The sequence below is a fragment of the Pogoniulus pusillus genome, chromosome 7, assembly GCF_015220805.1.
Source record: "Pogoniulus pusillus isolate bPogPus1 chromosome 7, bPogPus1.pri, whole genome shotgun sequence".
NCBI lineage: Eukaryota > Metazoa > Chordata > Aves > Piciformes > Lybiidae > Pogoniulus > Pogoniulus pusillus.
Genome location: NC_087270.1, coordinates 12,028,901 through 12,054,319, shown reverse-complemented (window position 1 = coordinate 12,054,319; position 25,419 = coordinate 12,028,901). Strand labels below are relative to the sequence as shown.

General features: G+C 45.8%; 1 protein-coding gene and 1 long non-coding RNA gene across 3 annotated transcripts in view; both read left to right on the top strand.

The window, feature by feature from the left end:
* LOC135176690 (uncharacterized) overlaps window positions 1-4,407 on the top strand; it is a 50,418-nt gene extending 46,011 nt beyond the window's left edge. For both annotated transcript variants that reach the window (XR_010302778.1, XR_010302779.1), the window contains one exon: window positions 3,227-4,407. This is a non-coding gene — a long non-coding RNA (uncharacterized LOC135176690). The remainder of the gene's footprint in view (window positions 1-3,226) is intronic.
* A 13,406-nt stretch (window positions 4,408-17,813) lies between these two features.
* On the top strand, window positions 17,814-24,825 carry FAM110C (family with sequence similarity 110 member C). Its single transcript, XM_064145898.1, has 2 exons — window positions 17,814-19,154; window positions 21,522-24,825. The coding sequence occupies exon 1, from the start codon at window positions 18,017-18,019 to the stop codon at window positions 19,112-19,114; it is 1,098 nt and encodes a 365-aa protein (XP_064001968.1). The 5' UTR covers window positions 17,814-18,016; the 3' UTR covers window positions 19,115-19,154; window positions 21,522-24,825.
* The last annotated feature ends 594 nt before the right edge of the window (window positions 24,826-25,419 follow it).

The window sequence follows — 25,419 nt, the reverse complement described above, 5'->3', positions numbered from 1 at the left end:
ACATAGAAACAAAGAAACATGCTGACTTTTTTTTCTCCAATGTTTGGGTATAGACATAATCCTATGATTACTGTTTCTATACTCATGCACTAGTAGCCAAAGAGATGTTGACATCTGCAAGAGCTGTTGGAGAACATCCAAGTCCCTTCCCTTCATCTGAATGTTACAAAAGCAGCGAGTGATGGTCAATCCTGACCTAACTCTAAGGCTAAAGCAAGCTTGCTTATCCTTAGTAGTGGCATTCCCAGGGATTGCACAAGAAGTTCTACTGGAAAACATTTGGCCAAACAGACCAGATTTTCAGTTAAAAATCTCTTTTTGAGCATCACCATTATCCAGTAACAGCTATAGAGCCACTTCCCAGAGCTGAGGGAAACATATCTGCTTTGCATCTACAAAAAGTGTGGGGCTTCTCAGTGCTGTCTCATCTCACTGCACTGCGACTCAGCTGAAGTGAGTTCCCAGCGTTTCCTCTGGAAGCTGACTCCCCAGCGAGACTTGAGTTCACTTCTCGTACCTTTCAGAATCAAGGCTTCCCCATCCACGCATCTTGTTCTTTCCTTCAGCTACCAAAGATCAAAGCCTTTCTTGACAGCAGTTTTCTGGGAAAGTAGGTGAGATTGACAGAGTGACCCACAAGGTGAGAGTGTCTGTAGATAATCAAATGAAAGAGAAGAGAGGCTTTCTTACCTGCAGCCGCTCTCCTAGATGTGGGCCTGATGCACACAGTCACAGCCTGCACTCTGCTTTAGATCATGATGAATGTTGTGACTCTGCTTCTGCAGATGCTGCCAGGATGCCCTATGGTATCTGTGGGAAGAGGCATGGATCTGCAGTTGATTTTGTAGTGCATCTAGCTACAAAATCCTCCACTTCACAGTAATGTGGGAAACATGCCCCACTGCCTGAGCAGACAGTGAATCTCAAAGGAGGGCTACAGTAAACTTTCTTTGATGGACAAGCTTGTTCAAGTCTTTTAACCAAAGAGAAAAGGTCTAGCATAAATGCTCAAGCAAGTATCATCAAGGTAATGAGATGAAAATGAACTTGCTTTCATGAGATGGATGTGGTTGGTTGATTAGTTCAGTCATCACTTTCTAACCTTGTTCTGAATTTCCTATCACATCTCAAGTTCCTACTAGGTAAGGTTGTACTTACATCCCTGTGCTCCCTGCTGCTCTCAGCTTTCCAGGTTGCTTTGTAATTTCCTTTAATCCTTCAGGGGGTGAATCACCCTGTATGCAGGTATCTTCTGTCAGAAATTATTTTGGGGTCCTGATGCTCTTTATTGAATTGCATGCTTCCAGAAAGTGGATAATGACTCAGAAGTGGTTTACAACCAGTAGAAAGTTTTCTGTAATGAAGAAATAACTTCAAGCTCCACAACGGCTTTGGCAGGATCCAGCAAATACAGTTTAAGAGCAGAACAACCTGGGAAATAATAGGTGACAGAAATATGAGAGGGCTCCCACTGCTGTGAAACAACCCTGTGCCAAGGAAGGGTGTGACAAGTCCAGGATATGGATTTTTACCAAGCAGGAGAAAGCCCCTCAGACATGAGGTATCACAGAACAGCTCCACCATTTTTAGGGTATTATTTTGCATTTGAGTGAGATACTAATGGAATTTCTACCAATTCTACCACTGTCTCTTTAGCTCCTTGTAGCTCTTTGCTTAAGCTGTCACACCTGCAGGCAAACAACCCCAGAGATGAAGCTGCATTTGAAATTCTTCAGACAAGAGTAAATTACTGTAAAGGGCTTCTGCTTTTTGAAATGTTAAAATCTAAAGCATAATCATATAGTCTCCATCTAGCAGAGTGGGCTGTAGAGCCCTGCCAAAGCGTAGACTCATGAGGTTTTAAATGGCTCTCTGTGCACTTAGGACATAAGCTAGAGAGCACTCATCATTGTGAAAGAGCTTCTGCAGCATAACTGGTAAAACGATTCCAAAGATCACATGCTTGGGTCTCTGTCAGCACAGGATGGTCTGTTCCATGAATCAGGAGCCTACAGAGTTTAAACAAAAACCAGAAACAGCAAGGTAAAGCTTTCTGGTAGTACTGGCATACCAGTATGATTCAGTTATGATGAGACACAAAGCACAGTATGCCACAAAGAACTAACTGTCGTACTGTTTACCTCACTTACAGCTTCCCTGCAGTAAGTGTTTGCTGGTGAATTACTTCTTCATAATCGTTATTACATCACTTGTCCTACAAAAAATGCTCCTCTCTTGTCCATGTTCAGCTGCTCGAGGCAGTTCTCCTTGAGCTGGTTCTGGCTCAAACAATGGCTCATTCCACAACCAAACGTTTCTCTTCCAGTACTGTTTTAGCTCTGCTTTTTAGGCACTGCATCCACTTTTTGAGCCCTCTCCAAGAGGAGCGTGGCTTCCCAACCAGGCAGGCACAGAGAAGCAATTCCCTCTTTTTCTGTTTCACTGCTTCCTTTTTCCTACTAAGTAAACAAAACACTTTTGAGAAATGATGCTAGGAACTGAACTCCCTGGAACTGTGAGTCAACAGAGAGATGTTTTTAATGGCATGCTGTGATATCTCTCCTTCCTTCCCCCATTAACCTTCCCCTCTTCCTTAGGCGATACATTACCTGCTCTTTCTTTTTGTCCTTTCAGCAAGTGTTAATCGCCTTCTTATCTAGCATCCCCCATGCTATTCCTGAGGTGCAAACTGCCCAGCTACTCTCAGCTGTCTTAAGTGATTTACATATCTAATTAAACCCAGAGTAGCTAGGCTTTAGCTCCACAGCTTGCTGCTTCTGCTTTATATCCAAAGAAGGACTTGTGTGCCTGAAAGCTTATCTACTTCTTACAGATACAGGAGTTGTTCTCACTAAAGATTATCCACCGCCCTTGTCAGGTAGTATGTTTACAATGGTAACAGGATGTGGAAGACAGAGATGGGTGCCAGAAGGAAGATTCGGAGAGGAAAATGAGAATGAGATCTCTGAAGGGCTGGAGTCCCACAGTGGCAGTGTTTTCACTCGCACTTTGCTTGATTACCTGGGTAGAATTAACACTGATAAGATTAGTTTTCTAGTCTGTGTGGGACCACAAAATGTCAAAAGTGAAGAATAATAGGCATCTTAGGGTAGGATATTGCTCTTCACAGAATGTTAGCAAATAAAGACTTTGACCAGTAGAAGAATGTATATTTTTATAATGCAGACATCAGAACTGCTTTTAATAAGGAGTTCTTTTTATGCAGGAGATCTCCTGGTGTACAATACAGACTTCAGGACTCAGCTCCCTCGTCTGAAGTGTCATTGAGACAAAGAAAATGGTTCTTTGCAAATGGCTATTTGGCATGCTGAAAGACTTCTGGTTCCTTTCCCATTTGGTAAGACAATGTCGTAGTGGAATAAAACAAATGTTTGGAAATCAAGATTATTTATTAATAGCTACAAACCAATGATAACAGGCTGAGATCCTTTCATACAATAAAATAAACCAGAGTAAAGCAAGCTAGTTTTTTATCTGCCATCTGACACATTCATTGATAAAACCTCTGCCACTTCCCTCTGAAAGGCTGGATATCTGTGGCAGCCATTCTCTTTGTCTCGAGTATGCATAAACAAGGAAAATCAAGCTTACGTTGGACTGATCACAGATGGTTCTAGGTAAATCAAATGGGGGAAAAATATATATCCTCAAGATTTAAAAAGCTCATTCCACCAAACTAGCTACAAAGCCAGCCACAGAACTGGCTATTTCTGTAGTTTTAAAAACATTGCATGGGGCTACATTCTCCTGACAGGGAGGGAAATGGGGTGGAAGGTACAAGGAAGCAGAATGGTTTAATCAGCAAATCCTTTGTCTACTAAACCCAACCCAAACCAAACAATTTCAGGCCCAGTGAAGTTTCTACAGCATCAGAAAGCGGCTACAGGCAAGGGGGCAGCAGAGCAGCAAAGATGCCTGCAGGACTGAATACAGAATCATCTTCAGTTAAGCACAGAGGAACTCTACACTTTGAGTATGGAATTTCAGATGATGAAAGCATTCGAGAAAGACCATTTACTCCTCTCCCTGGAGTTCTTGCCAAAACTGATATCAGCAAAGAAATAACAGCTTATTTCTTGAAACAGAGTGAATCAGCTTGGTGCTGGTTCTATTAAGCAGCGCTTGCTGATCAGGAACTGAAGCAGGAACTCCATAATGGCTAAGCAAGGCAGAACAGGCTAATTAAGTTGCTCTTTCCACTGTCAGAAAATAAACAGCTTATTGTTCAAATGTAAAGCTTCCTCTTGTCTCCCCTCATAGGACATGATATCTTCTCAAACATCCTGGTACAGGGAAAATTAAAGCCCTTGAGACAGCAAGAATCTTGAGTTCTGTGTTTATTGTCAGCGTCTGATTTACCATGTCCTGAGGCTGGCTCGTCAGCTGTCCAAAGAAGATGCTCTGGGTGTCTAATCCCCTGCTTCCTCCTTCAGAAACCTCCAACACCTCTGATATTTTTTCTATAAGCATTTCAAAAGTCTTGTTCCTGGTTTTCAAGGGCAGTAGTTGGCTGGGCTCCAAATATACTGACAAGGACTGTGCCTCTGTGCTGGGGGTGGGCCCGATGGGGGCGTTTCTGAGAGAGCTGGGGTTGTTCAGCGTGGAAAGGAGAAGATTCCAAGGAGACCTTATAGCAAGCCCTCCAGGAGAAGGAGACCTAGGAGGACACTGAGGAAGTACTTCCTGAGGAGCAGCAGTGGGAAGAACAGCGAACGCTTTTCGGCTCGCTCCCCTTGTATGTAACTGTGTCAAATGACACCAAAAGAAGCAGGACAACTCAACCCATTACATCCCTGGCTCGCTGAAGTGTGGGAGCTCTTACACACAACATGGGGAAGGGGCCATGTGAGCCGACCCCAGCCTAGGCGGGAAAGGGTCTTCTCCTGCCCCTTCTTGCACCATGTCTCTTTCCCCCATCCCAACTCCACAAGGAGGAGGAAAGGAGGGGTTGTGAGCACGCTACCTCACTAAGTAGAACTAGGACAAGGGGCCATGGCTTTTAGCGAGAGCAGGGCAGTTTTCAATTGGACAATAGCAAGTTGTTTTGTACAAGAGGGGAGAAACACTGGAACAGCCTACTCAGGGAGGTGGTGGAGGCCCCATCCATGGAGACACTCAAGGTCAGATTTGATGGCACTCTGAGCAAGCTGATCTAGTTGGGGATGTCGCTGCTTACTGCAGTGTTACTGCAGTGGGGTCAGACAAGATGACCCTTAAAGGTCTCCACTGACCCAGTGCATTCTATGATTCTATGGTTTTCCAAACGTCTTTTCCATACAGCACATGTCTCCAGAGGGTGGCCATACTGAAATTGTAATTGGTTTTGTAATCACTATGCTAAAAAAACCCAAACAAACAAAAAAAAGAGTGTGAACTAACTAATAACTCACCTCTAGTCTCAACCAACTGACCTCAAAACTGCTCATCAGACAGTGGAAAGAGGGTCAAAGACCGTGCAGTGTGTTGTTTCCAAACAGGTGCTGTAACAGAAGGCAGCTTTTTCAGGTCAGCGAAAGCAAGGCCTGCTTCTGAACAACAATTTACTGCTGCCAGAAAGATCTTTCCAAATAAGTCAAACAAGCATTCAAAAGTACAATTTCGGCTGAATAAAATCATACACATCAGTTCTGTTTCCCTGTGTTAAATTCTTTAAAAGGTCTTTGGAAGCATTGCCTATGACATTTATTTCAGGAGGAGAAAGCAGTTCTCAAACCCTAGGCTGTGTTGCGTACTGTTGTGGAGGCAGGGCACCAGGACACAGACATCCTAGGCTCTGTTGTTATTTTGGAAGTAAGATTCATGCTCTCCAGCAGGTACCCTTCTTTTGCTAGCTGTGTCTGTCTTTGTTCTTCTCTCCTGTCCCTACACACAACACCAACGGTTCCAATTAAGCATCTGAGTTTGTTCCTCCTCCTTTGTCTAAACTCTGCTATGTAAGTGAGCTTGCTCAGGATTCGGTTAAGCACCAGGATACATTTTAGTCTTGGTAGCTATATCAGTTAGGCTCCAGCTAAAGAAAAGTGAGAAATTAACTGTCCAAACAAGGTCATTAATAATCCTGGTCAAATAAATCATGGTTAGCAAACTGACAGCTCCTGGCATTCTTCATTTTTGTAGTGCATACTCACTCAGAACCTCTTTAAAGACAAATGCTACCTGTGCCTTTTGCCAGCCAAAGATCCTCTGTTTGTTGCAGGATTTATTCAGCTAGGAAATTATGTTCAGAGAATCAGAGAGATGAAAATGGGAATATACAGGAAAAGAACCACACTATGCTGACAGCACTGTAGGATCATTATCACAGTATCACACAGTATCACAGTATTATCAGGGTTGGAAGAGACCTCACAGATCATCAAGTCCAACCCTTTACCACAGAGCTCAAGGCTAGACCATGGCACCAAGTGCCACGTCCAACCTTGCCTTGAACAGCTCCAGGGACGGCGACTCCACCACCTCCCCGGGCAGCCCATTCCAGTGTCCAATGACTCTCTCAGTGAAGAACTTTCTCCTCACCTCGAGCCTAAATCTCCCCTGGCGTAGCTTGAGGCTGTGTGAGGCATTAGGACTTCATTACAAAGCCCAGCTAAACTATTCAAACATAAAGTACCAGCTACTTCTTTCTTTCTTGATTGTTAGGGTTATTTTGTTTGGCTGGTGGGTTTTGGTCTTCGGGGTTTGGTTTGGTTTGGTTTTTGTTGGGGTTTGTTTGTGATCTTTGTTGTCTGCTTCGGTTGGTTGGTTTGATTTGTTTGTTTGTTTGTGGGGCTTTTTGCTAAAAATACCCTTTTTTTTTCAGGATGAACAAAATGGAGAGTGAGAAACTGTGAAGCACAACTATTAGCTCAGGAAAGAAAGATGCTTGCATTTTATTTAATGGATGAGATTTGGTTGTCTGTATGATATAGATTTCCTGAAGCATGTGGGCAGTATGTGGAATCCAGGAACACACTAGTCTGGAGACAAAAGGCCAAATGCAAAATAATCATTGCCTGTACACGCACTTAGAGTAATGAGGCAGGTATCATAGAACCATGGAATCAGCGCTGGAAGGGACCACAAGGATCACCTAGTTCCAACCCCCTGCCATGGGCAGGGACACCCCACCCTAGATTAGGCTGGCCAGAGCCTCATCCAGCCTGGCAATAAGAAGAGAGAGACCTTCATTGTGCTGTTTGCACTGCAAACTCACACTGTGGTTTTCTGCAGAACGTTTTTTCCTTGCAGGCATGCCCTCAGACAGAACTGCCAGCTCTTCTGTCAGCTCTGCTGGTTTAATTTCAGAGCAATCCCAGACCAAGGAACTAAATAAGTAAACAACAACAACACCCATTCTACGGTGATTTGCTGAAGCCCCTTATCTTCCCATACCTTTTTATTTCCCTAATTCAGATGGAGTGTGCTCATTGTGCCTGGACCACACCCTAGATGAACTTGACAGCAGTACCAGCTGAGGGCATACTAGAAAACCGCCAAAAGCCCTGACCAAAGGGCAAAGTGTAGGTACAAGACGAGCAGTAGGGCGGGAGTAGCATGGAGAGGCTTCACCGCACAGCACCAGGGCTACACCCAACATCCTCCTCTGCAAAATTCTCCACACAATCCTCCTAAAGCAGGCATCTTCTCAGAAAAAGCTGCAGATATTTGCGTAGAAGCCCATCACTTGGCAGTTCTGAGGCAGTAAAAGAGGTACCACAAGGCACAATTCATCTCCTAATAGCACAGATATCACCAGCAAGCAACGGGGGTGCAGAGGGCAGTGACACAGGAGGACTGGTTCAAATGTAGACGTGTACAGTGTTGATGTTTGTGCTAGTTTGTGCTAGCATGTTTAGGTGAGAAGGATTGGATCGCGGGCTGTGAAAGAGAAACAAAGGTGATGTCTACTTCACTCATAGGATTGCTGAGATGTATAAGAGCAAGAGAATAAACATAGATGAGGCATTCGGTGTTTGGGCACAGCCTGGGCTTTTGAGCTGCATTTCTCTCTAACCTCACCCTCTGACTCTCTGATTAATCCACCTGCTTCCTAACCCTCCTGGCCAACCCTCCATTCTTCTTTGGGGCACAAGGCAACGTCTGGGGTAGGGTTGAGGGGTGGGAGAAGGTGGAAGGGTGGTTGGGAGCCCCTCCTGGGGACTCAGGTTTCTTGGGAGGGGTACTGTGGTTTTGTATTACCTTTTACCTTGCATAAGTCTGTCTATAACTGTATGCACTGTAACTATCTGCTTGTACGTTCTGCTAAGCTGTAAATAGTAAGCTTCGTTCCATTTCCAGAGCAGCCGAGTCCAGTCTGGCTGATTTCCGAAGTGCAGGGGGGCGGTGAACACCCAAACCACTCCAGTGTTACCCTGGGAGCAAGTTGCATAAGCAGAGGCATCTGGTGGCATTTGAGTCAGAACAGGATAGCTGCACGCCACGGCCTCGTGGGGCAGCAAACACGGTACCCATTCTGCCACCCCCCAGCGTCCTTCGGCATCAGCAGAGGGAGATCCGGGGTCTCAAAGCACAGCAGGGTCCCGGGCCAGCAGCGGCGCCGGTCGCGCTGCCTCGTTGCGCGGCCGCCGCTGGCGCGGTTACTGGCGCGGTTACTGGCGCGGTTACCGGCGCGGTTACCGGTGCGGTTACTGGCGCATATGCAGCCGCGCAGGCGGTGAACGCGGGCGCGGAACGCTGCGTCCCGCCCGCTCGCCGCTGCGCTGCAGCCTCGCCTGCTCTGAGGGCTCGCTGCGAGGCTACCGAGGTGGGGACACAGGCCACATGAGAGGCTTCCCCCTCAGGCCACATGCCAGGTTTCAAAGATCTCAGATCAAACACACAGCCCTGTGCCGCAGGGGCCGGTTTACAGACCTGCCTTGGCGACACCAGGTACCTTAGGAGGGCTTTGCACAAGCCCATCAGGCGTTATTTCTGCTGGTTGCATTCCAGCAGAGCACTGCATGGATAAATAGCTCACAGGAGGCACTGTTCAAAATGAGTGTTCAGCATCTTCTACTAACTGCAGCTGCTTTGATGCAGTTAAGAGATAAATTGATTAAAGCCAATTGCAGTATCTTAAGATTTAAAAGTAATAAATTTAAGACATCTAAGTGACAACCGAGTTTTCCCTCTTTCTGCTCTTACTCGTTCCCAACCCATTCGTTGGGAGAAGCCTTGTGTTTGACAGATGTGTATTGTTTCTGCTGGCCTGTGAGAAAGCTGGGATCTGGCTCTAATTAAGGTGGAGTTGTTAGTGAGTCTGTGTGTGTCCCCAGTGACCACGCACCAAATGGCCACAACAAGCTCTACAAACAGTGCACTACAAGCTAAAGACATTCCTTTGCTTGCAAGGAAAACAAAACTTTGGTGATTTCTTACAATGAAGCTGAAATTTCCCTTATCATATGGTTAGAGTAGGACCCAATAAAAAGGAATGAAGAAACCACCTGGAGGATGAACTGGATTGCATCTTGTACTGAGTGGGGAGTTTTACACAGTGACCAGGGCAGAACTGGTTAGTTTTGTTCTGAGGGGGCAATTATGGTTTCTGTTGCAGAGAGAGGCTGTTCCTGTGGAGCAGGATCCTGGTGGAGTACTCCAAGCATCCTGGCCAGGTGGCACAAAGCACAAGCGAGTCCATGACATGACAATGATAGCAGTCAGCTGTTCTCCATGGGGAAGCAAGGGAGCATCTGCTCTCTTGGAAGAGCTGAGAGACATGGAAAGTTGAGAGTGAGCCAGAGCTCCAGGTGGGCAGTCATAAGTACCAAGGGGTAAGCAAATGCCTCTCATCAGACCCCAATTAGCACAAGCGTGGCAGGGAAAGCCACTTGTCCTGCTGGCTGCTGACGGCTGGGCCAAAGACAGGGAGTGACAGTGGGAAGGGAATGAGAAGAATAAGAGAGCAGGAGAGCTGAGAGGGAGAAGGGAAGAGAAAAGATGGACAGCAGGGCTCGTGTGCTCTGACTGAGATAAAATGAAACAACGGCAGTGTGTGTCAGTGAATGTATCGCAGCCTTCCCCAGCACAAAGCTTTAGCCCAGTGTCTTTGCCGATAGCCTTACACTCCTTGCCACAAGCCGCACACTGCTAACCTGGGGATGAGTAGCTGCATCTGGCTGGCAAAAAAAAACAAACCTTGCTGCTGTTGTGCCAGTGAACACAGCTCCCACTTCCATTCCTTATATTGAGCCACAAAGAACTCAGTGCTGTGTCAAAAGTGGTCAAGGGCCAGCTTCAGACCTGTGCAGTAGTGTGCCAGGGCTGCCAATCAGAGGCGCAGTACCAGGCAGAACAGAAACATTTTATCTTAAGGGTCAGATCAGATTGAAGTGGAAGGAAAATTCATGTTTGTGTGGAAGGAACACTCATCTTCACGTGGAAGAAAATGCATTCTTCACTGCAGAGACCACTGCTGGCTTTGAAGGGTCAGAAGTACTGTTTGCACCCTGCTTTAATGGCCAGGGATGGTCACCCCACCACCTCTCTGGGCAGCCTGCTCCAATGCCTGACTACTTTTAAGTGAAGAATTTTTTCTTAATATCCCTAACATCTGCCTCCTCTCACCTTCCACTGCATTATTAAAAAGAATTACAATTAGTTAAGTAATAAGTTAAGCTCTTTGTAGTATTCATCTCCTTCCAAAAGCCTTTGTATAGGTTGAACAAGCACTGGTGTCTCTGGCTGGCTCAACAGGATGAAAGTTATTTTTTCTCTTGAGTGATTGCATCTCTGAGCAAACAAACAAACTTGCCTGTTGCTGTGTATCCTTATCTCTGACTGAAGCCAGTAGGGGCTGGTGCTCTTTATAGCTTAACAGCATTCAGTGAGACAGCACAGTGAGGCAGCACGTAGAAAGTCTTGGCTTTTGCAGGAAAAGCAATGAGGACACAGTTACTTTACACCATGTCTCTTCACCCCTGCCATCCTAGTATAGTTTAAGCTGGCTGAAGCAGCAGGCTCAAGAAGGGAAAGAAAAGGAAGCTGGAAACATGTGGTCTGGCAGATGACTTTGGTGCTCTTAACAAGTCTCTGCAAGCATCAAGTGATTCACAAATGGTTCAGCAAATGTTGGCTCTGATGAAATCAGATCAAGGGTAGTTCCAAATAACACAGTGAAGCACACAGAGCCAGAGCTGGATTTGCAGAGGCCCCCGGTGGGTGTACACCCATCAGAGCCCTGCTCTCCCTGCTGGAGCTGCCACCACTCAGCAAAACCTCAGTGATGGTTGGATTTTCTCTTCCAGCCTCAGAGGGACTTGTATTAGGAAAAGAGATGGTACTAATTCAAATGTCACCCTGTCTACTCCTGAAATGTTCCAGCGTTGAACACCCACAACACACAGAGGCAGCAGGAGACTCAAGAGGAGATTTGACTAGATGTGTCAGTGCCCATTTGCACACCACCTTCCTCTTCTGGGAGAGTGCTCTGGTTTGGTCTGAGCAGGGTGCTCACTGCAATAAAATTGGAAGGATCAAATTGGCTCTGTGATTGGGGTCACCAGGAGAACCACTCATGATGCACAAATTCCAGATAAGACAAATTTGTGACTATGGGGCTTGGGAAATATTTTTTCCTGGCAATGCAATTTCCAGAATGCTAATAATGAAAAGCATCTGTTTGTTACTTAGTACCAGTCTCAAACCAGATTAGGGATTTCAGCTAAACTTTTTTCTACAGTGCACTGTGTGGCTCGAGCTTGTGTATTATTTTCTTTCTTTTTGTAAGATCCTGGGGTACAGATCCTGAACAGGTCAATGAAATAATGAAACAATTCCTTGTGATGTCAGAGGGAAAAAAAAAAACCACAACACAGTTTAATCATTAAAATGTTTTCAAAGTGGTTTTCTTAGGGGGTGAGGTTTTCCTAGTGGGAGGTAGCAAGTGTGGTAATGGAGGCCATTTTCCAAGGGAAACTTTAAAGTCATTTTTTTAATGACTATCTTTAGTTACTTTTTAACTTTTAATAACAAGAAATTAGTTCTATTAGGCTTACATTGTAGGTTTCCTTCTAACTTTGGCTTGTACTAAAATAATAGAGACTTCCTATTCAAAGCCAAAGAACAATAAACTGAGGTCACCTTTCTCTCCAGCAAGGGCTGATTTTCAGCAGGAGCAAATAGTTACTTTAGACCACACACACACAAAAAAGCATAGCTTATTTCTTTATATGTTGTTTGGGTTTAATATTGCTATAATTTCTTTATTGTATGTCTAAAGACGTTCTAGGTAATTTAAAGATCAATGAAATAGATGAAGTGGAAGCCCTAGGTCTATATAACAAACAAACAAAAGGATCTCAGTAAAAAGAGAAATTAAATCCATTTCTCAAGACTATGAAATCATCAGCTTGGTTTTTTAAACCTTGTTCCTCTTGTTCTGCAAAAACTGATTGGTCTTTATGTAAGCCTTCCTCACAACACTGTTTTTATTTTTACTGCTCTGGCCTCACAGCTGACCCTGCTTAGAGCAGGAGGTTGAACTGGAGACCTTATGAGGTTGCCTTCAACCTGAATTTCCCTGTGATGTTATGATCTGTGCTGACTTCACTTAATCTCCCTCTCTGAGTGTGCTGATGGCTTACAGCTACACTGTCAAATCCCCTAGGTCCTGGGACTGACTCCAGTACCCTAGGTGGAGGGGGGTAGCAGAGAGTGAAAGGAGGACCCATACTCATGCCCACACTACCCACATCTACAGCCAGTCTACACCCACCCTGCACTGCTCTGCTCCAGAATCCTGTGTTATTCCTGAGACATAATTACCATGTGTGAGAGAGGAGAGGGATCATCTTGTCCAAAACATTCAAAAATTAAGGGTCTTACTTGTTCTGCTGCTAGCACTGGAGACTACATCACCTGCCTGAGGCTCTAGGGTGAAGAAGGAGACAGACCTGGGACAGTCCTGTTCATGCAGTCCTCTGGAGAGGCTCCAGGGGTGAATGTCTCTGAGCAGCACCCAGGGGACTTGCATGTCCTGAAGGATGCTGGCTGGAGGCCCCCAGAGTAAAGCTATCATGGGAACAAGGGGATGAATGCTCACATTTCCTCTCTATCCCCCTTGTACCTATTGAGTCACAACACCATCCCTTGGTTTAGCTCACCATCACGCACCTCTAGTAAGACACCGTGAGGCTTGGGGGATCTCCTTTAGAAAACCAGGAAAGGCTTCCCTTTTTACTTTGCTCTACAAAGGGTATCTTAGAAAGTCCTAAACATATAGGTTGGTTTATAGAGAGGGTGCCATAAACAAGGCTCCTGCACCAGCTGTACTTGCAAAGACAGAAAATAACAAATAGGTAGAAGCATATTTCCTTCAGGTAAATTCCTGTTTGGACACTGAACACTCATATAGAATAAGAGATTACTTCTCCTACACTTCCAGCTCTTTTCTGCTCATTTAATCTTCTTTGTCAGAGATGGAAACAGGAGTGGCATGGGAATACCTGTGGTCTAGCAGCCAGAAGTAGGCATATCCCAGCTTAAGATGGGGTTGCACATCTTGCAGGACTCTCACACAGGCACCTGAGTTCATGCTTGAAGGGCAGGGGTGGAGCTGTTTATTGACCAAATCTGGACCACTGGTTCCCAGAAAAAGCCCTGCAGTACCAATAACTGAGTGATCCCATCCAGAGCAGCTCTTGCAACACCAACATGATAAAATCTGACTGAATCTGTGATTTTGTTTAACGTGGCTGCTGCAACACAAACCTAATGGGGCTTGAATACCAGAGCTGCTATTTATTTGTCTTGTACAGCTTTGGGATTGATATAATTATACAGAACAGCTAAGCCATTTTACTCTCATTATCCAAGATGTTATTTAATCTTCAGAGTCAATCAGATTAGAAGAAATCTCTTATCACTTTCCAGATAAATTTCTTTAAATCAAGAATTTGTAGTCAGGTCATCCCAAGAGCATTGAGAATGCTCTTCTGTGTCTGTGCAGAGCTCGGGTGGTGCTGGAGCGCATTTAGGAGACTCCTGAAATACAAATGGCAGGGTGTTCTTGAGTCGGGCATGGCTCAGCTGCACAACGCAAACCAATGCCTTGTGCCAGTGAAGCCACACACAACAGCTGAGTTAAAACACAGCTCTGTAGTGTCAGAGAAACTTATTCTTCGCTTGTGCTTCCTCTCATCTCTTGCTCTCGTTTTGTTATTCCATCCATTTTCTTCTGTTCTTTGTTTTAACAAGCCCCTCGTACGCTGACACAGATCACCTGGATGTAACTCACACATCCCTGCTGAGATCCACGGTGTTTCTTCAGCATGGAAAGAGATACACGTGGAGGGTTCCCAAATAACCCTACAAAAGAAACCGAGAATGGCTAATGGGAAAGCGTGACAGGTGTGAAAAAGCCAGACTGATTTTAGGCGGAAGGTATTTCCTCGCTAAGGCACTAAGTGATCTAATGAAGCAAACAACCTGTAACTGCGGGGGTGGGAAAGGATGCTAAGCAATGTGGCAGCGGTGGGAGAGGATAAAAGAGGACACAAGTGATGCAGGTTTCCCGCTACCGAGATATTTACTGTGCAGTGCTGAAGCTCCAAGTCTCAAAATTCTTGCCGAAGGTGTGCAGGCATGCTCCTGCTGTATGAATCGGAGGGTTAGTCGTGACTCTCGCTGATTTGACGTTGAAGGGTGCGAAATTCGCCTCCTGGACACAGCTGGTTTGAAACTGCTCCCTTCCACTATGTGACTGGTTTATGTATCCTGAACGCAGCAAACAGGACACCCAGTGGCACCGCTCAGTATGTCACATCAAAAGGGAACCACCTCTGCCCAGGGATGCTTCTGCTTTCCAGGCAGCACCTGAGCCCAACACTGAGGGCTGCTGCTGAGGAGCGACCTCAGTCCTGGAAGGAAGCCGTGTTGGGGGACCAAAACGGGGATATCCCATTTCTGTTAGGGCCTGAGCTCTGCCGCCTTCTCTCTTCTTGCTTTTTTCCTCCCACTACCATTGCTTTATTTTTGCCCTTTGACCACTATAAATCAGTGTCAGTGACACAGGGAATAGGCTGGGAGCAGTAGACAGTAATGACCTAAGCTTTGCATACATCAGGCTGTCTGCCTGCAGTCACGCCGCAGCAGCTCCCCAGTCTCCAGCAGCGGGAAAACATGCCCCAGACAGACAAAAGCAGTGAGAAGTGGTTTGTTGTGCCTCCACAGAATTCTGTGGTTTGTATTTAGCAATAACTCTAAATACCAGGAGACTCAGAGATATTTTTGTTGGAAAAGACCTTTAAGATGCTCAAGTCAGACCATTATCTAACTCTACCAAGTCTGGTGCTAAATCATGTCCCTCAGCATCACATCTCTGCCTCTTTTAAACGCCTCTAGGGGTAGGGATTCAACTACTTCCCCCAGGAGCCCATTTCAGTGTTTGAGAAGCTTTTCTGTTATGAAATTTCGGTTCTGTAGAACATCCCTTCCATGAGAAAACTTCTGCTGTCAGCCAAGGCTTAATGTGCGCAGGATTTGCTTCTCTTGCCTTTACCTGATGCACGGATGGCAGAGAGGGACTGACGCCAGATGGCAGGCTGAGAGATAAGGGCCACTGTGCCATTTTTATTTCATTTTTGTTGTTCTCAAGCCTGTGCTGGGCCAGAGGCAAAGCTCATTTGCTTGATGCTCTCATAATACACTTTATTTCACTCTGCTTTCCAGAATGAAGAGATGCAATGACTCTTTCTTCTTTGAACATTGTAAGAGCCTATCCATAAATATAAGAGCTGATTTCAAGAGATGTAATTGTAAATGACTCTAATAACATAAATATATTTTAAACTTAGATGTATTTAAGTTCTTAAATATGTGACCTAAATGTATTTAAAATAAGAGGTAACTGTGCAGCTGTTACATTAATGTACCTTATCATAGGGGAGACAAAGTTGAAAAATGCTGCTGCTCACAAGGTTTTCTGACCCTGGAAGCCTCTTCTACCACTTTAGATGTTGGTACCAGCATTCAGGAGACATAGAGAGAAGTATCTCACTTATCAAAAAAGTCAGCTGAAAAGAGCTGTTGTGGTTTTCACATGAGGGATTTCTTGTGGCATGCACTTTGTGGAAAATCAAAACTCAAATTTTCCTTTTTCAGTGAGAGGGGGGTGGAAATAGGCTGAAAATGAAGAGTTTCTTCCAGGCATGCCTTCAAAACCAAGGTAATTTTAAGTGAAGGAAAATTGCCTTAATTTTTTTTTTTTATTTAATTTTTTTTTTTTTTATCCCAAACAATCATTTTTAGTCAGTTGGGTTTATATACAGAATCATAGAACCACAGAGCCACCGTTTCAGATGGAAAAGACCTCCTAAGCTCAAGTCCAACCGTCAACCATGCCCACTAAACTGCGTCCTGAAGTGCCAAGTCTAGATATATTTTCAGCACCTTCAGGGATGGTGACTCCTCCACCTTCCTGGGAAGCACATTCCAGTGCATGACCACTCTTTCAGTGACTGAATTTAAACACTGCCCGGTGCAACCTGAGGCCATTTCCTCTCCTCCTAACACAATATATGAACTCTAAGCACAAGACCCTATCATCCAGTGACTAAAATGTACAAGATCTGCTCTTGCTAGTGACTTTTGCATGTGGCAAGGAGTGAATAAATAGCCTTGATAGATAAGTTAATTCATATATATGTTCATTCTTCTCATTATTCCAAATGAATGCAAACAAATCACATCTGGTGGGTTGTAGTTTTTGTTTCTGTTGGTGGTGGCTTGGGGGGGGGGGGGGGGTATTTGGTTTTATTAAGTTCTTAAAGCTAAGAGACACAAATACAAGAAACTGCTACAATCACAAACTAAAATGCACAGAGCTATGTGGAGGTTTAGATTAGACATTAGAAGAAAATTCTTGACTGGAAGGGTTCTCAAGGACTGGAACAGACTCCCCAGGGATGTCACTGAATCCTCAACCCTGGAGGTGTTTCAAAAACACAGAGATGTAGTGCTGCAGGACACGGTTTAGCACCAGCCTTTGCAGATAGGGTTGGATTCGATGACCTCAAAGGTCTTCCAACCGAAATGATTCTGTGATTCTAAATGCCTTCCTGGGCAGGACTGGATGCTGCTGGCAGCAGCTGGAGGCATAGAGGCTGCTGTCTACCTCCATGCCGAGCTCCACGGCTGTACCTTGGAAGCCTGAGTCACTTCCTTTCCTAAAAACCACAATGACAGAAACACCCCCAGAGCACAACACCTGGCACACCTAGGTACCCACGCCCAGGGGCAATGTGTCCTCTCAAGGCTGTTAGGGAGCAGTGGGAGCTGTAAGTAACAAGTCATAGGACAAGAGGCCATTGCTCACGTTGTGCCAGGGGGTCTTTAAGTTGGGTGTAAGGAATGGTCAGGCACTGGACAGGGAGTTGGTGGAGTCTATCCCTGAAGGCGTTCCCAAAAAGCATAGGCATGGCACTTTGGGACACGGTTTAGCGGGCATGGTGGTGTTGGCTTGACAGGTGGAGTGCGTGATCTTAAGAGGTCTTTTCCAACGTTAATGATTCTACGATTGTATATCGGCCTCTCAGGGGAAGGTGCTCTGGCATCTGCCGGATCACGCAGAACCCTCAGCGCCTTGTGCACAGGAGGTGTCTCGGTAGAAGCCGCTTCCGCGGGGGGTGATCTAGGGAGCGCTCCAGAGGCCGGTGAAGCCGGCACCCCGCAGCACCCTCCGCTCTAGGAGCCTCCCAGCCGCAGCAGCAGCAGCCTGCCCGCCCCGACGAGGTTCCGGGGCCCGGCTGGGAGGCGGGACTGGCTGTGCCCTGTCGGTGGGGCGGGCGGGGCTGCAGGCGGACGCGGCCGGGAAGGAGGCGGACGCGGGCGAGCGGCAGGGACCGGGAGGCGCGGGTGCAGCTGTGCCGTCGGAGGGGCGCAGCTGCCGTCTCCTACAACCAGCCTTCCCTCTGCCTTTCTTTTTTGCCTTCTAAATTCTTGTTTACTTTTTTGCCCCCTTTGTTTCTTTTCTTTCTCTCACAAGACTGGGAGCAGGATCCGCGTCCTTGAAACTGCTATGCCAACTGAACTCTCCCGGGCCGTGAGGATGCACGCCATCTCCGACCTCCACTCCTCCTTCGCCCTGAGGCTCCTCAACAAGGGTCCCGAGTACCTCCGCAGGCAGATGGAGGCAGGCAGCCCGGGCAGGAGAAGTGCCGTGGAGAGGCTGGCAGCCGATAAGGCCAAGTACGTCAAAAGTCAGCAGGTAATTAGCACCAAGCAGGAGCCCGTCATCGTGTTTAGCTCTGCCTCGGAGGGCAGCAGCGAGACTTGCTCGGTGGAGAGCAAAAAAAGCAGCCGGGACTTGGGGAGAGGGAAGAGCGCGAAGCCCCTGGAGCTGGCCAAGGCGGTGTACTCCTGCCGGGCCCCCCTGCAGCACGGCCCGCCCATAGCCAGGCGCAGCACCCCCAGGAGGCAGATGCGGCCGGATTCCCTAGTGATTTACCGGCAGAAATGCGAGTCTGGGAGAGGTCAAGGCCAGGACAGCTCTCGAGGGAATGTGGTGAGGAGGATCTTTCACGGGTCCATAAAGGAGAAGCAGCTGACTTCCCCTGAGATGCCCAGAGTCATGGAGGACGCCACAGCCACCGAGAGCAAAGAGCTTCTCTCCTCAAAAGACAGCGACCGTGAGCCAAGCACCCATGGACTGGAGCAAGCTGTGGCTGTGAGCACCAAAGCCCCAGAGGTATGTACAAGAGAACGTGAGAGACCCTCAAAACTGAATATAACTCCCGAGGAGGTGAAGGAGGTGAAGAGGAGAGGTCTCCATCGCTCGCAGTCGGACATCAGCTCTCGCTACTCCAAGTCCTTCTCCGAATTCGATACATTTTTCAAGTACTGTGGCCTGGAACAGGAGGTCATCGAGGATCTTGGGAGAGAGAATTTCTCCGTCATGTCTGACAACGTCTCCTTCAAGTTCCGCAGCATTAGCGTGGCGACATCTGAGAGCGACTTCACAAGGCACAGCGGGGATGAGGGGCTGCTAGAGGATGAACTGACAGAACAGGTCCCGAGCAGCACCTCGGTGATTGAGCGCAACGCTCGGATAATCAAATGGCTGTACACGTGTAAGAAAGCCAGGGAGGCTAACAAAGCGATCCAGGAACTGGCGTGATAGCTTCTTCCAGCTTGCGTTGCAGCCTGGTGAGCTCAAGGTGTGTGCAAAACCTCGCCCTTTTGGTTTTACTTATTGCTCTTTCCTTGTTAGCAAGGAGTTGTCTCAGTGTATTTTAGGTTTCTCGTGCAGGGCTGTAAGGAAAGGTGTTCCTGCAAGGCCTTTTTGCAAAGCAGCAGTCCGAGTCGTTATAAAAACAAAAATACAAACAAATAAATGCATGCAGCACGTCAGATTTAGATCAGGACACCCCACCCCCCATCAGATTACAGCGCTGGTGTCTGTGAGACATGCCCTTTGCAGACTCCTGCTTTGTAGATAGCTTGACGCTCTAATTTCTGCTATGTAAGGGCCAGTACAAAACTTACACAGGTGTACAACCCTTAATTACAGTTGCTTACGTAACAGACTGAACTGAAGCTATTAGTGGAGCACGCTGCACTTGTGCTGTATGGCCACAGTTTTCCTTTTCTTTCACTCACTCTCTCCTCCCCTCATACAAGGCACCTCAAGCATCAGGAAAGCAAAGCTGAGGCCAGTGCTCCTCCTAGCAGTTTTATTTCCCTCCCAGCTTTCTGTTTGGGTTGTAAAAGTTTGCTCCAGGTGACCTTCTGCATGTCACACGCTCTAAGTTTTCTGTCTCTTTTGACTGTGGTGCTGCAGTGGCCTTTGCTGTATGGCTTGTCACGGGTGGCTGGAAATGGATTGTGTGGTTTGCCTTGGTTAGAGGGGTGCTTTCCTGCTTTAAACGGGCTATGTTACACTTGTGCCACACATTAAATGGTTATTTAATTTGCCACACACATGTGGCATCTAGGTTTAGAAATCAAATACTTCACAGGCAGAAGCAGAACAGATTTATCCTTGTCTAAACCAAATATCCTGGTTTTAATAGGAACAGTGTCTATTTTGTACCTAGTCTCCTGAGAAAGAATTGCATTTGTGGAGCCTTTGGTATTGGTGATGCAGAAGATGAAAGTTTTTTTCTCCTTTCTGTGCCTGCAGCCCTTAAGATAAGTGCTGCAGCCTGCAGTGTGGTATTTAAAAACTGGATGAGTAGACCTTGATGTGAAAGGTTACATGTGTGCTTTCTGACAGTTTGCAGTTGGGGCGTGAGAACATCATGGAGTGTAGGTAGAGCTGTTGATAGAGAGTATGTGCCTTACTTGAAATTTGTTTTAGTTCTGTGAAATTTGCATCACTCGAAATCTGAGTCTTTTCTGCAAAACCTATTGCTTTCTTCCTGCAAGTTGAGAGAGCAAAATTTTTGGCAGCTTGGGAGAAAACTGGCCCAGAGCATCCACATTATAAAACTAAGTTTAAGTATGCTAGAGCTGATTCTCATCTGATAGACCTGAGCAGTGAGGCTGTGGTTGCCTCCAGGATAACTTCTGGAAACTGAGAATGTACTTAGCATTTAGGCCACAGGACCAGAAAATTCAGAAAGGTCAGCTAAAAATACCTGTAGATAGCACCCAAAATAAAGGACTTGAGTCATCAAGAGCTACAGTAAGTTAAATATTACACTTACTGGGCAGCGTTTAAGCTGAGAGTTGTAATCACCACGTGACTGCACAACAAGTCTGTTGTTCTGCTCAGATGCTCTTCTTTCAGCCCCGCACTTTCTCTGACAGTGCAGCATGTCTGCATGCATCTGCTATATCCACATATTTGCCTCTGTTTACTGGTTATTAATAGGTAGAAGACTCCTCTGCTGCATGGGGGAATGATGTGTTCTCCCTGGTGTTCCCAGGCACATCCTTGAAAGTTCCTTGCTTTGCACAGAGGCATGGAAATCATTGCTCCTTCCTTGGAAGACGTGGCAGAAACCTGCTTTCTGAGCTCCAGCATTCGTTGCATGTAAAACCTCTTTCATGAACTGCAGGGCTTTTATGGGCCAGTGATCATCCCATTCATATTTTATGTTAGCTATTTAATTTTCCATGAGCTCTCCAAGACCTGATGGGACACCATGTAAATAAAACAGCTATTTGAGGGATCGGGTTCCCTAGTAGGTTTCATCAGCATGATGATTGCAGAGTCTGAGCACGGGTGGTGAGCCTCAGAAAATCGAGGTACTCGGTGAGGTGGGCATCGTCACTCTTCAGTGTTGCCTGGATTCACCTCTGTAGCTCAGCTGTTCAGCTCCTCTCACTGTCAGTTCTGCTTGACTCTAAGAAGGGGATTCCCTACGTTTCCTTCTTCCTGGGTGGCATCAACACTATTCAACCTTGAATTTCAGCAACATTTTCAAGTGTGTGTTCATTATTCAAGTGGAAATCTTCTGAGAGGAGACTTTACTATGGTGACAATAGCCACGAGCAGCTAAATTAAAGCTGTAGAGTATTACTTTACGTTTGTTTGGTATGATAAATAATAAATGACACTTTTTTTCCTCTTTCTTCAGAGTCTTTGACTTCGAAGTTGACCAAAACCAGACTCAGGAAGAAACTTTTCCCTCTGGCTCGTGACTACTTTGTCCAAGTTTACTGTTTTATTATTGCCTCCTACCCTTGCCCCCATCCTCTGGAAGCCTCACTCTTGTCACAAGCACAGAGGCGTCTAAGAGTGTGATGACATGTGGAGACTGTGACCTGTGTCTCATCAAGGCAGTGGGAAATGGAAGCTCCTGAAAAAGCAGAGAGTGGAAGAAGCTGCCATCCATGATAATATCCAGCATCAGCTCAATGGCCCAGGATGCCATTCTGGGCTGGAACAGAAGGTTTGTGTTCTGCACTTGTTTCTTTCAAGCAATGAATTGTCAACGGGGATGAGAGGAGAAAGTGGGAATGAAGTGTCAATGACTTCTGGGTCAGGTGTTTCCTTGCAGGCAGACAGGCTCCACCTGCATGTTCAAGGGCTGCCTTACAGTGCTGTTTCACCGGGGCTCGTCCTTACACCATTAGATGTTATTTGCTTGGCTGTTGAGGACTAGCTGTGGCGGCTTTAGCTGGGATACTTGGCAAACATGTTGTAAGCTAAATCCCTGCCACACCCCTCTTGAGAGTATTGATGACAAATTTGAGTACCTCATCTCCATCTAGTGTGCTCTGATGGTTGATTACTCAGCCAGTGGGGAGAAGTAGTCTTTAAAATCGTGCCCCAGATACTTTCAGAAACAACAACGAGGCAGAGTTTTGCAGAATGGAACAATTCACATGTACATAGGCTGGTCCACTTCATTTGCTGTATGACCCTCCAAAACCGTAGAAGCCAAAGTCAGTTCCCCTTTCAGTCACATCAACAGTCATCTGTGAGGGCTATTACACCTGTATAGTGACTTTACCTGAAGATCCTGCAGAGGTTGAAACTGTACTTTGTGTTACCTGGGATGTAGTGTCCTGGTGGCCATCTTACCTAGCTGCCAGACCTGCAATGGGAGACGTCCAGAAATACCAGCTTTCATTCTCCACATTCCTCCTGTCTGCACCAGAGCAGCTCATTTCACTGCCTCTCCTCTCCCAAAACAGCTGTTAGCACAGCTGGGTGGATGCCAAGCTCAAGAGAGCACTTGAGCTGCAGTTCTCAAGTGTTTGCTGCCCCAAGCAAATATGTCTGAATAAGTGGAAAGGGCAAGAGTGAGCACTCAGGATTCAACAAAACATTAATGGTAGGAGGAACCTATTTTACCTATTTTAACCTATCTTGTTCTGCACTGGAAGAGCTGTTCTTGAAGTGGTGCTCAGGCAGTTCAGCTAGCATAAGTTAAAGTCACAGCAAGATGATCCAGACTGCATTTTCATATGTGGCTGTCAGTCCTTGGATGGTTCTCAGTTACAAGGGGTAGGAATGCAGGGCATTTCTTTTCATTTTCTAGTGTGGTGTACTAAGGTCTACATGCCTGAAGTTGTCGAGACAGATAACAATTCTAGATAAAATAATTCTCCAACCCACTTTCCAGTTTAGAGAGAATGAAATGGTTTTGATGAGTGATTTTCTGCAGGCTTCAGGGGAAGGTAGAAGATAGAGATGTGTTTGTTAAATAATGACATTTCCATGTATATTTGTTACATTATTATTAAAAGGTGATCCTCAGAAGACTCCTACTCAGGATGCTGCTAATATGGCCAGATTTATACAGTGTAGGTTTTTAAGGGACACAGTCCTGGTGTATGAGTCTGGAACACAACCTGATGGGTCTGTATTTCTCGTGCTTAGTTGGCAGGATGCACCTCAATACTTAGATACATTTGTCAGAGCAAAGGACTGCTTCTCTCTGAAATATATGGGTGACTGCAGACAGACCAGAGTGCAGGAAAAGTCTTTTGCTTTACAAGTCAGTGCCTCACTGCAGAAGAGAATTGTTTTGGTTTGTTCCCAAGAAGATGGTTGGGTTCATTTTCAAACTTCCCTTTGGTTTTGCTCTTTTTGTTGAGCAGTTCCTGAAAATTAAGATGAAAGATGCATCGGCCAGGAGTGTTCAGTGTTTAATGTGCTAGAAAGTACTGAGCAGCAACCTTTCTCAAAATCAGTGAAGGTTTTGTGGCAGAGGTTAGTGAAATTAGAACTGGCCCCGTTCTGAATGTGTTTTGGATCCTTCTTGTTGTCTTTATGGACAGTTCAGTGTGGATATGGTGACTTACCAAACTGACTTCCCTGGCTTCGTTCACACTCTGATAGAGGTGAACCCAAGCTCTCCCAGGTGTCATTTACTTCAGAGACAATGTGGACTTATCTAAGGTCTTTTCCTGATAAGCTGTAGATCTCTCTGATTAAATAATAGCTCTGGATAAGCTGATAACCTACCTTTCCCAGTATGCCAGAAAACAGAAGATGACAATCCTTTCCCTGCACATTTTGGGAGTGGGTAATTCAATGTTTTCTCCAAAGCCTGGGAGTTCTGGACTTTGTTCAGCTCCCATTACTGTTACATGTAAAGGTTTCTCCTTCCTTCTGCTGGGTGTTACAGTCCTGTGCCTCAAAGTGAGAAAAGCTTCCTAACATTAGTCACTACCTTTTTTTTTTTCCCCAAAACAATTCTCAAGATTACTTTTTACCATGTGGTTATAGAAAACGTGCTTTGGATGGGGTGAGATTTTCAGGTCTAGTGATTAACTGAGGTACAGTGGGCCATTGCAGTATGAACAGAACTTTCAGCAATGGAGTTGGCTTTCCAGTCTTTTGAGAGATGAAGAACTGGAGCTGAGGGCATGGGCAAGTCATAAATTGAATGATTTAGTTTGACTAGAGAGCCGTGTAAACTTAAATAGTCAAATGGGGTACAGGTGTGTAGTGCTAACTGTTGTTTACAGCCACATGTGGCAAGGTGCTCCAGTGCCACGGCAAGGGGCAATGTCCACAGCTGTAGTGCAACAGACTAAAAGTACAAAGTCTGTTTTTTATGGCAAGTATTTGCAGTAAAGGCAGCAAATAGAGACTGTAATCTTTGCAATATATTGTAAATAGTGCTGTACAGAAAGATATATGTAAGAAATACAGATCCTTCTCTATGTACATTACTGTCCTAAGCCCTTGTGTTTTGTGAAACCGAGGGTCACATCCTTGGGGAATTAAGCAGAAACTTTCTTCTGGTAGCAGGCTGTCCTGACATTGCCTTCTATGAAGTTTCTGGCGTCAGGTTTTGAATCCTTTGAAATGGAGTACTGGTCAGCTCTGAGACAGCCGTTTTGAAGCTGCTGTGTTTATTTTCCTAGCAGAGAACCTACGGTACTGTTCAATGTGTACAAATAAAGCCACCGCTCTGAAAGCTACTGGCTTGTGCAGCTTATTTCAGAAGGGTACTGCCTTTTTCCAGACTTTCACCTTATCTTTGGGCTTACTCACTGTCAGAAGCTCCAGTGTGCCGCAGGCAATGCCACATTCATCACAGCCAGGGTCCAGAGTGGCAGGGAGTTGGAGGTTCTGCTTGGAAAAAGCATTATCTCCAGAATCTCAGTGACAAGCTGGTGTTGAGTGGATTCCATGGAGACAATTCAACAGTTGATGCTAATGACCTGTGCTTGTATTTTGTGAAGCGAGCAGCAGAAATGCTGTTTGCGTACAGTAAGATTTTACCAGAGAGTAACACCCTCTGATTGTTACAATTAGCATTTTGGTATGGTCAAGCCTGCTTAGACACAAGTGTTTCACTGCCCGATACCTGAACGTAACTGGAGGCAGAGCCAGCTGATGCAGCTTAGGCTCTTCTACAGAAATCCAAGAGCAACTTTGTCATTGCTGACATGATTTTAAATTTCTAAGAGCACCAATTTGCTGTTCTTTCTCATAGGCTGTAGCAATCACTGACAGTTACCCACAAGAAGATGATTGCTCATCAGCTAATGATCAGCATAAGCCAGTGCTGA